The following is an 11,052-nucleotide window of genomic DNA, read 5'->3' on the forward strand; positions in this document are numbered from 1 at the left end:
CCCGCCCTCGCCCCGCCCCGCCCCGGCTCGGGCTGCCGGAGGACCAGGAGCTCAGGCGCCCGAGGCCGCCGCGGCGGCGGGGACGATGTGGTTCTTTGCCCGGGACCCGGTCCGGGATTTCCCGTTCGAGCTCAGCCCGGAACCCCCCGAGGGCAGCCCGCCGGGACCCTGGGTCCTGCACCGCGGCCGCAAGAAGGTGAGAGCGGCCCCGCTCTGCAGGCCGCGGCCGACCTCGGTCTCGCCTAACTAGCGCCGCCGGCTCCGCCGCGTCGCGCCCGCCTGACGTGGCTGCGGAGCCTCTAGGACTACGGGCCGAGGGAGGGGGACGGGCAGTGTCGACGTGGCGGGCGGAAGGACCGAGGGACCCACAGGCGGACCCAACCAGGGTTACGTGGGCCGGGTTCAATCTCCGAGGGGACTTGGGGAGAGACCCGGCCGGCGGCCCTTCTCTTCCGGCACTGAACCAACTCCGGGGACTTATCTCGGAGGTGGAGTGGTCAGCAACCTGAGGCCACAACCTGAGGCCCCTCTGCCCTCCCCCAGGCCACAGGGAGCCCGGTGTCCATCTTCGTGTATGACGTGAAGCCCGGTGCCGAAGAGCAGACCCAGGTGGCCAAAGCTGCCTTCAAGCGCCTCAAAACTCTCCGGCACCCCAATATCCTTGCCTACATCGATGGGCTGGAGGTACCTACCAGCTGCTCAGTCTACCCCACCTCTGTCCCTCACTTTCTTCCAGTCCTGTCTTCTGTCTTCCTGTGGATTTCCAGCCCTTCTGCGCCAGCGCCCCACCCCCCCAGATTTGACTTCCCCTTCTTTGCTCCTGTCCCCATGTCTCTCATCGCTTCTTGCTCTCCCCCATCCCTCCCTGATACCCCGTGTTCCCTTCTTCAGACAGACAAATGCCTCCACGTAGTGACAGAGGCTGTGACCCCGCTGGGAGTATACCTCAAGGCGCGAGCAGAGGCCGGTGGCCTGAAGGAGCTGGAGCTCTCCTGGGGGCTACACCAGATTGTGGTGAGGTGGGGGGGCAGTGGGGATGAGAGCAGGGGTGGAGGGGCTGCAGCTACTGGGCTGTGATGGGTCCTTCTGCCCCTAGAAAGCCCTCAGCTTCCTGGTCAACGACTGCAGCCTCATCCACAACAATGTCTGCATGGCCGCTGTGTTCGTGGACCGCGCTGGCGAGTGGAAGCTTGGGGGCCTGGACTACATGTATTCAGCCCAGGGCAATGGTGGGGGACCTCCCCGCAAGGGGATCCCTGAGCTTGAGCAGTATGATCCCCCGGAGTTGGCTGATGGTAGCGGCAGAGCAGTCAGAGAGAAATGGTGGGTGACTAGGGGGAGTATGTCCCATCCTGCCCTATTCTGGAAGCCTCCTGTAGTCTCAGGACCCCTAGACTAGCTGGCACTCCCTCCATCCCCTGCTGCTTGGCTGGGGAGGGAACCAGGGTCCTCAGGGTGGAGCCCACTCCTCGCTCCCAGGATCCTCAGGGAGGAAGGGCAGGGGAAACACAGGCTTTGGGGTTAGGTGGTTCTGAATTTGAATGTTATGTCACCTGGGATGGATGTCCTTGTTTCTCTGAGCCTCAGTTTCCTGATCTGTCCATTGGGGCTAATGAAACCTGCTTCTTGAGGCTGATGGGATCATCAGCTAAGGAACACAGCCCAGGGTTTGCCATGCAGTGACTGCCTGGTGCCCAGGGTAGGTTGGAGGCCTATGCAGGCAGGTGGCAGAGTCTTGAGCAGCTCTGGTCACTGTCTCAGGTCAGCTGACATGTGGCGTTTGGGCTGCCTCATCTGGGAAGTCTTCAATGGGCCCCTACCTCGAGCGGCAGCCCTGCGAAACCCTGGGAAGGTGAGTGTCCGACTCCACCTGCACCCCAGCCCCTCTCCCCCAGCCCACCAGCCACTGCCCTGACCCTGACACTTCTCCCGCAGATCCCCAAATCACTGGTGCCCCATTACTGCGAACTGGTCGGAGCCAACCCCAAGGTGCGTCCCAACCCAGCCCGCTTCCTGCAGAACTGCCGGGCGCCTGGTGGCTTCATGAACAACCGCTTCGTGGAGACCAACCTCTTCCTGGAAGAGATTCAGGTGAGCCCCTTGCACCACCCTGGGCTCTGGCCCTACATTCCTCACCTCTGTGCGCAGATGATGGAGCTAGGCTCTTTAAGTTCATACCCTGGCTCCAACTATTGCTTATTTAAAATATTGATCTATCTATTTATTTGGCTGGGCTGGGTCTCAGTTGTATCTTGCAGGATCTTCCATCTTCATTGTGGCATGTCAGATCTTTAGTTGTGGCATGTGGGATAGCGTTCCTTGACCAGGGATCAAACTCTGGCCCCCTGCATTGGGAGCTCAGAGTCTTAGCCACTGGACCATCAGGAAAGTCCCTCTAGTTATTATTTATGTGCGACTTTCCTCGGCTGAAGTTCAGTCCTATTAATAGTACCTGCTTCAGAGGAGCCGGATGAGGAGTCAGTGAGTCTGAAGTGCACAGTACAGTGTCTGGCACATAGTGGGTGCTTCGTGAGTGCGCCTGGCACTCTGTTAACTGCACACATACATTCCAGCCCTGGCCCTGATGTTGGCTGCAGGGTGGGGAGGAAGAGTCAGACCCAGACCCCTGCCCTCGAGGCTCTAGCATGGGGTGAATGATCCAGGTGTCCACCCTTGGGGACTCTCACTGGGGAAAAGGGACAGAAAACACGTAAATGAGGAAACGTGCTTCCCGGTTGCAGATAAGTGCCGGAAGGAAAAGAGTGAGGGTGGGGCCTGGGGAAGAGTTCTCAAGGGTGACGTCTGAGCTGTGACCTGAAGGGTGTGAAGGTGGGAGTCATGGGGATGGTAACTGGGGAAGAAAGTTCCAGGCAGAGGGAACCTCTTTGCGAGGAGGGAGCCCGCAGCTTAACCTCACTGAACCTCAGTTTCCTTATCTGTGTGGTGAGGATAATGGCGGTGTCTGCTGACCCACAGGGTTGTTGTAGGGGATGCAGAAGGGAGGCTCTGTCCCCTGCCCCGGCCTTGTGTGGGGCACAGAGAGGTGATGAGAGTGGAATGGGAGGAGTGACAGGGCTTTCATGGCCCTCCTTGGTCAGTGGAGTCTTGACTCAGATGGGGCTAGGGGGCCGTCAGAGGATGGGAACCTGCGCCGAAGGAGAAGGTGCTGGAGAAGTTGAGCCTTGCGGCCCCCGGGCAGTATGGGCAGCAGGAGCTCTGTTACATGGAGTTCTCACATGGCTGGCTCTGCCGGGCTGCCCTTCTCCTTAATGTGCGCCCCATAGGAAACAAGCTGTTTCTGGAGGGTCCCGAGGAGAATGTGGGAGGGCCGCGCCTGGAGGCCTCCCTTCCCATCGGAGAGCAGAGCGGTGGAGGAGCCCAGCTGTGACTGTCAGGGGGCAGCCTTGGATGCGGCTTGGCCTCTCTCTGGGACTGTGCTCCCCCAAACCCTGTGTCAGAGCACCAAGCCTGCCTGCCACGTCAGACTGAGCTGCTACAGCCCAATCAGGTCCTCCCCAACCCGGGTTAGAGGTCACTTCTGGGTCAGGCAGCGGCTGTGGCCATGAGGGTACAACCAAGAGCACAGGGACTATGGAAGCGTACTGGACGGGGCTGTAACACCTGTCCGGACTCTCTTGCCTGGTGACCTTGAACCTCAAGCCTCTTCCTTTGTAAATGGGGGAATGAGAGCACTTCTTCACAGGGCGCAACACAGCAGAAGTGCCACACCACTGGGCCACGCCCTTTCTTTTTATTTATTTCTCTGTTTATTTGGCTGTGTCCAGTCTTAGTTGCGATATACAGGATCTTCATTGCATCATGCAGGATCTTTGGTTGAGGAGCACAGACTCTCTAGTTGTGCGTGAGCTCAGTTGCTTCACAGCATGTGGAATCTTAGTTTCCCAACCAGGAATCAAACCTGCATCCCCTGCATTACAAGGTGGATTCTTAACCAGCAGACCACCAGAGAAGTCCCCACACCCTTCCTTGACTGCTGCTTAGCTGTGTGACTTTGGATAAGCTCCTTGCCCTTTCTGTGCCTCAGCTTCCTTGGATTATTTCATCTGTGTAATGGTTTAAGAATATAATCCTGCCTGGCCATGTGGTCTATGCTCAGGAAGTGTGAGTTGTGGATAGGACAGCCTCGGGGAGGTTAGAAGGATGGAGGGAGACCATTGAGCTGACGGTGTGGCCTGACTCGGCTCAGTGAGAGGACCAGATCTAGGGGTAAATGCACCTCATCCCTGCCTTCTGACAGCCTGCCACGCCTCTACCGCAGAGCTGCCGGTGAGCCCAAGCCAACAGGGCCAGGTGGCGGAGTAAGCCCTTATTCCCTGCTTCCTTGTACCATATGTTTAATGGTGCTCCTGGGATAGTGGTCTCTTCTGTGGTCCTCAGGAGCTAAGGCGATACTGATAAAGGGCTTGATCCCCCTAGTGGCCGCTTTCATAGCGGCAGGTCAGGTGGCAGTGCCACTGACTGACTGGGCGCCTCCAGTGTGCCAGGCGCTGCGCTAGCAGCATTAGTGTGCCTTTTCTGGTTGAATCCTCAGAACAGTTATGAGGCAGTACAGTTATTACCCCATTTCACTCGTGGAGGAACTTGCCTAAGGTCACGTTTGGTTGCTCAGTCTCACACTCGCTAGTGAAAGTGAAACTGTCGGTCACTCAGTCCTGTCCGGTGGACTGTGGCCCACCGGGCTCCTCCGTCCATGGGATTTTCCAGGCAGGAATACTGGAGCAGATTGCCATTTCTTTCTCCAGGGGACCTTCCCAACCCAGGGATCGAACCCACGTCTCCTGCATTGGCAGGAGGATTCCTTACCACTTAAAGCCCCCTAAAGTCACATGGCTAATAAGTGGGAGAGTTGGGCTTTGAACCCAGGCAGTCTGGCTCCGCAACTTGTTTTCCTTCGGGTTGGAGGTGACCCCATGTCCTGGCCCTTGGCTGAAGGGACCGCGACCAGGCTAATTTCTTGTTCCCTGCCTCCTGCCCACTCTCCCCCAGATCAAAGAGCCAGCTGAGAAGCAAAAGTTCTTCCAAGAGCTGAGCAAAAGCCTGGACTCGTTCCCTGAGGATTTCTGCCGGCACAAGGTGCTGCCCCAGCTGCTGACTGCCTTCGAGTTTGGCAGTGCGGGGGCCGTGGTCCTCACACCCCTATTCAAGGTGAGTGGGGCCTGGAGCCTCAGTACCTGTGGGGCCCAGAGACTGGCTGAGTGGCCTGAAGGGCAGAAGAGAGGGCCGTGGGTGGGGCCAGCCTTGCCAGCGTCCTGGGAGGGGAGCCTGGTCAGGGGGCCCCAAGCCCACTTGAGGACCTCTGACATCCAGCGGTTCAGCAGGCCATGGCCATGTGACCAGCTGTCAGGGAGACATGGGGACCTCCTGTCCTTGGTGAAGGGAAAATCTGTGCCTCCAAAATTCTTTTTCCAAAGACCCCTTGCTTCACAGCCTACAGCCCTTCCTCCATTTCCTCAGGACAGTCTCCCCGGTCTGACCCGGACACTCTGGTGCCCAGGGGTCAGCTGCTCACCGCCTCGCTTTCCTTCCTCCCTCCTGACTGTTCAGCACTTAGCTGTCTTGGCTTCTTGGGGCTGGATCCTCTCTCCCTCCTCAGATCCCAGCCTGCCAGTAGCTGGACATCTACCATTCCCTGCTCAGTGGGAGAACCCCTTCCCCAAAGGAACTTGGTGTGGGGGGAGGTGGGGAGGACAGCAAGTACATCCTGTATACATCCTGTGTAGCTGGGAACCCCCAGAACTTACAGGCAGAATCCTGTGTGCACGTGGGATCTAGTGCCTGATTACAGGGAAAGGCCCAGAGCTTCTTCGAGCCTCCTAAGAGAGGCCTGACTTAGAAAGGGTAAGGGTAGGGCTAACTTGACATGGAGTCTGGGCAGAGGGGCTGCTGAGGAAATGCCCGCCTCATCCCACCACGATCACCCTGTTCCCACCCCGAGAAATCAGCAGGGGGCCTGAGGAAGTTCACTGAGCCCAGGGACATCATCCCACTCGTGTGGACGTGGCTGAGCCCCTCTTCCTGCTCCTTCTCAGGTGGGTAAGTTCCTCAACGCCGAGGAGTATCAGCAGAAGATCATCCCTGTCGTGGTCAAAATGTTCTCCTCGACTGACCGGGCCATGCGCATTCGCCTCCTGCAGCAGGTAGGGGCTGTGGGGAGAGCCTGCCCGCTTCTACTCCACCCAGACCTCACCCTTGCTGCAGGGTAGGCCCCTGTCTCACCTCTAGCCCCAGGCAGATAACTTGAGCCGTTGCTTTGGCTGCATGGGGGCCCCAGAAACCCCTCCTCGAAACATACACACAGGTGAGGGACCAGTGAGGCTGTGCTCTCAGGAAGTCAAGATAATCACTGGGCTCATTGGAGGCTTAGGGAACGCCCCCACCCAGGCTGCATGGCTCAAATGCTTCTCCCTGTGCTGCCCAGTCTCCCGGGTTGAGCCTGTTGTTCTGTTGTTCAGTCGCTAAGTCACATCCAACTCTGACCCCATGGACTGCAGCATGCCAGACTTCTCTGTCTTTCACTATCTCACAGAGTTTTCTCAAACTCATGTCCATTGAGTCAGTGATGCCATTCAACCACCTCATCCTCTGCCACCCACTTTTCCTCCTGCCCTCAATCTTTCCCAGCATCGGGGTCTTTTCCAAAGAGTCGGTGCTTCACATTAGGTGGCCAAAGTATTGGAGCTTCAGGATCAGTCCTTCCAATGACTATTCAGGGTTGATTTCCTCTTGAGGGGGGATAGCGTCTCTCTTGCCAACCCCCAGGCAGTTGGGAGCATCAGACAGGGTTGATGGGATCGGGGATGGGGGGCCGCTGCGTTAGGTATCCAGGTATCAGTCCTTCTCCAACTCCAAACACTCCAGCCTCCTCCCAGCACTCCTCTAGGCAGGGGTTATACCCTTTTTATAGAAAAGGTTGGGAGGCTCCGAGAGGGGGTGTGACCACTCCAGCTCTCCAGCACCCAGTCCCTGGTTCTTCTCAGCCCCCTCCCTCGCCCCCAGCACCCTCTTCATTCCATGTGGCCCTGAGGCCAGAGGCACGGTGCAGGGCTCAGGAGACTCCCTGGCCAGCCAGTGTCTGCTGGGTAGAGAAACCATGCCAAGGGTGGCCCCCTGGCTCTGGTGAGGGGTGGAAGGCCTCACCGTGTTCTCATGCCCCAACCCGGGCCGCAGATGGAGCAGTTCATCCAGTACCTTGATGAGCCAACAGTCAACACCCAGATCTTTCCCCACGTTGTGCACGGTTTCCTGGACACCAACCCTGCCATCCGGGAGCAGACAGTCAAGGTGGGTGTGGCCAGGCCCAAAGGGGCCACCCCTGGTTTTCTAAGGCTCAGAGGCGGCTCATCAGAGGACACAGAGGCCTTGGTTTTGGTCTGTGGCTCAAACAGGGTATGGGAGGGGCAGACAGGCACTGTTCTGCATGTGGGTCCTGGCTGTGGGTATAGCACTGCAGGTGGTCGGGGGAAGGGTGGGTATGGCTAATAGTCCTGAGTGCAACAGACATTCATGAGACTGGAGTGCAGACGGGGTACCCCTTCCAAAGCCTTCTGGGTAAGGCCCAGGAGCAGGTTGGAGGGCTCTGGCGGTTCTCCTCAGCACCCAGGGTCACTGGTGCCCTCCCAGGAGGCCCCTCCCATGTGTGGTACCCCGCCCACTCCGGCCCACACTCTCCGGTCTCCCGCCCTGCAGTCCATGCTGCTTCTGGCCCCAAAGCTGAATGAGACCAACCTCAATGTGGAGCTGATGAAACACTTCGCGCGGCTGCAGGCCAAGGACGAGCAGGGCCCCATCCGTTGCAACACCACCGTGTGCCTGGGCAAGATCGGCTCCTACCTCAGTGCCAGTGTGAGTGCCCCGCACACGTGGCAGGAGTTCTGTCAGCGTCACAGCCACATCCCCCAGGGTCAGGTCCCCTTGTGTGGGGGCTGTCACCCCACACATACACACACACACAGACCCAGGCCCTGGGTGCTCCAGTCCCCATGTCTGAGGGACAGAGTAAGTTGTGCCAGGTCACACAGCCAGTAGGTGGTGGCTGCTGGAACCGAACCTAGGTCTGCCTGCCCCCTCAGGGTCTGTGAACGCAGACACTGCAGCCCCTGGGCACTTAGCAGGAATGATTGAATGGGTCAGCAGGGCAGGCAGGCAGGGAGGCGTGGCCCGGCCCCAGGGCAGCTTCTGCTCTGGCCCCTGTCACTCTGAGCCGTGGGCCGGTGATCTGGAAGGACAAGCCAAGATCCAGAGTTGTCGTTAGTGATTAACTCACACCTGTTAGACTCTGGAGGCCCTGTGGTTGGCCTCTGTTGTGGCAGTTCTGGACCCCAGGACGGACCCTATACCCAGGAGCCCTCTTCCTGCCCCAGACCAGACACAGGGTCCTCACCTCCGCCTTTAGCCGGGCCACAAAGGACCCATTTGCACCATCCCGGGTCGCGGGCGTTTTGGGTTTTGCCGCTACCCACAACCTCTACTCGATGAACGACTGCGCCCACAAGATCCTGCCTGTGCTCTGCGGCCTCACTGTGGATCCTGAGAAATCCGTGCGAGACCAGGTGAGGCGTTACTGGGGCTGGGCCCTGGGGCTGGGGGTCCGGGGGTACCTGGGCCCCAGCTGGCCTGGCGGGCTCACAGGAACCTTGGAGGCTCCAGCTCTGCCCCTTGCTGCCCCACAGGCCTTCAAGGCCATTCGAAGCTTCCTGTCCAAACTGGAGTCTGTGTCAGAGGACCCCACACAGCTGGCCGAAGTGGGTGAGTGGCCCACGCTCATGTTCCCTGTTCTTCTTGCCACTTTCTTGACTGGCCTGTTGTGGCCCCCGTCTGCCTCGCTGGAGTGTCTGCAGAGCCCCAGGGGACAGATTGTTGCGCACTCTTCAACCTCCCATTTAACAGCTGGGAGAGCGCAGGCCTGGGGAGGAGGGCGCCCACTCTAGGTTGCTCTGCTTCAGTTAGTGCCGTCCTGTCGCCCTCCCCACGGAGGCCTGAGGTGTCTGTACTTGTCGCTCCTGTCCCTGCCCAGAGAAGGATGTCCACGCAGCCTCCAGCCCCGGGATGGGAGGAGCCGCAGCCAGCTGGGCAGGCTGGGCCGTGACGGGGGTCTCCTCGCTCACATCTAAGCTGATCCGGGCACATCCCACGGCTGCCCTGGCTGAGACCAACGTCCCCCAGAGACCTGCGCCTGAGGGTGAGAGTCCTGGACTGAGAGGGCTTGGAGTTCCCCCCAGGATGGTGATGGGGACACCCCCAGCCCCAGCAACCTCTGCCCTGTGCTGAGGCCTTCCTGGGGCTTAGTGGGCGGAAACTCAGTGAACCTCTGCTCCCCAGGACTTCCTGCCCCAGCCCCTACCCCTGTGCCTGCCACGCCTACGACCTCAGGCCCCTGGGAGACCCAGGAGGAGAGCAAGGACACGGAAGAGGACAGCAGTGCCGCTGACAGATGGGATGATGAGGACTGGGGAAGCCTGGAGGTGAGGGGCCGAGGACTCCCGCGGGGACCCAGCGGCAGGGCCACAGACTGCCATTCGGGGAGCTCTCGTGGGCTTGGCCGGAGTCAGATCTTTCCTCATCTGCAAGTATCCTAAGCAGGAGTCATGGAGCAGCCATTGTGGGTCGGAGCTGACAGCTGAGCCCCATCTCAACTCCAGAAATGAGAGGCCAAGCTGATGGTGGTTGGGTCTGCCCATCCCTCCTATGGCCTTTCTGGGGCCCGCCCTGCCCTGTGATCAGCAGAGAGAGGTTACGCCCAGGCCTACAACCAACCTGTCCTCCCTGAGGGTGGGCTCAGGATGGGCTGAGGCCAGAGTGGGGCTGTCCTAAGGGGAACGGGGTGGGCAGAGCTCCGGCTGCCAGCAGTCTCTGCCCCTGAGGCCGCAGGCAGGGGTGTGGAACTCAGGATCTCGTTCCCCACCTCACAGAGGAGTGACAACAGGCCTGGTTCAGCGTGTCCAGTTTATTGATGGGACACAGGGCTGAGGAGAAAATGAGATGGAAGACAAAAGAAGAAAGGGTGGAGCCCATAGCTAGGCAGAGACTGGGGGCTTCCTTGGCCTTTCGGGTGGAGCAAGAGGGCTCTATGGTCGTGCTTTCCTCCCCATCCTGCAGCAGGAGGCCGAATCTGTGTTGGCTCAGCGGGATGACTGGAGTACTGGGAACCAAGCCAGCCGGGCTGGGCAGGTGAGCTGGGCGGGACAGAGCGTGTGTACGGGGGAGCGGGGTGCCCCTGCTCCTCCCTCCCCTTCTCTAGCACTGTCTCCGCCGCCTCTTCTACAGGCCAGCAACCCTGGCCACAGATCCCAGGAGTCAGACTGGAGCAGTTGGGAAGCTGAGGGCTCGTGGGAGCAAGACTGGCAGGAGGCAAGCCCCCCGGCGCCACCCCCTGAGGGCACACGGCTGGCCAGCGAGTATAACTGGGGTGGACCGGAGCCTAGTGACAAAGGCGACCCTTTTGCTGCCCTGTCAGTGCATCGGGAGGCTGGGGCGCAGGTACTGGTGCCTTTCCAGTGGGAGGGTGCAGACCTGGGGTGGACCTCAGCTGAGAGTAGGTCTCCACTCCAGCCCACACTTCCCTTTTCAGTCGAGGCGAGACTCATGGGGTGATGACAACTGGGAAGGCCTGGAGACCGAGAGCAGTAAGTGTTTCTCCCCAGCCAGCTGGTTGATGGCCTGGGCCTACCTTCCACCGGGGCAGGCATGGGAAGGGAAGCCGAGACCCAGGTTGTCCTGACACCTTCAGCCCTCCCTTTCTTGTTTCTAGGACAGGCGAAGGCGGAGCTAGCCCGGAAGAAGCGCGAGGAGCGAAGGAGGGAGATGGAGGCAAAACGCGCTGAGAAAAAGGCAGCCAAGGGTCCCATGAAGCTGGGAACCCGGAAGCTGGACTGAACTGCAGGTGTGGGCCCTTCCCAGTCTCGGAGGCCCCACAGATGTATTTATTGTACAAACCATGCGAGCCCGGTCAGCCTGGCCAGGCACATCTCACATGTACATAATCAGAGCCACAATAAATTCTATTTCACACCTGTTGTGCTGGGCTCAGTCCAG

The 11,052-nt window shown here is 59.5% G+C and overlaps 1 protein-coding gene across 7 annotated transcripts; it reads left to right on the top strand.

The window, feature by feature from the left end:
• Positions 1–3: 3 nt before the first annotated feature.
• Positions 4–11,028, top strand: SCYL1 (SCY1 like pseudokinase 1). 7 transcript variants are annotated; one of them, XM_061406945.1, is made up of 18 exons: positions 5–196; positions 544–684; positions 892–1,014; positions 1,097–1,323; positions 1,762–1,852; positions 1,936–2,091; positions 5,008–5,166; positions 6,051–6,158; positions 7,189–7,302; positions 7,708–7,863; positions 8,382–8,570; positions 8,691–8,766; positions 9,035–9,199; positions 9,340–9,482; positions 10,117–10,188; positions 10,285–10,497; positions 10,589–10,643; positions 10,769–11,028. In XM_061406945.1, the coding sequence occupies exons 1-18, from the start codon at positions 86–88 to the stop codon at positions 10,891–10,893; spliced, it is 2,424 nt and encodes an 807-aa protein (XP_061262929.1). In that variant the 5' UTR covers positions 5–85; the 3' UTR covers positions 10,894–11,028. The 7 variants fall into 7 exon arrangements, 6 of the variants coding, with proteins under 6 accessions (XP_061262927.1, XP_061262928.1, XP_061262931.1 ...); XM_061406946.1 differs by having other exon boundaries at positions 10,120–10,188; XM_061406943.1 differs by having other exon boundaries at positions 4–196; positions 10,117–10,497.
• Positions 11,029–11,052: the final 24 nt, after the last annotated feature.

The sequence above is a fragment of the Bos javanicus genome, chromosome 29 (assembly GCF_032452875.1).
Source record: "Bos javanicus breed banteng chromosome 29, ARS-OSU_banteng_1.0, whole genome shotgun sequence".
Lineage (NCBI taxonomy): Eukaryota > Metazoa > Chordata > Mammalia > Artiodactyla > Bovidae > Bos > Bos javanicus.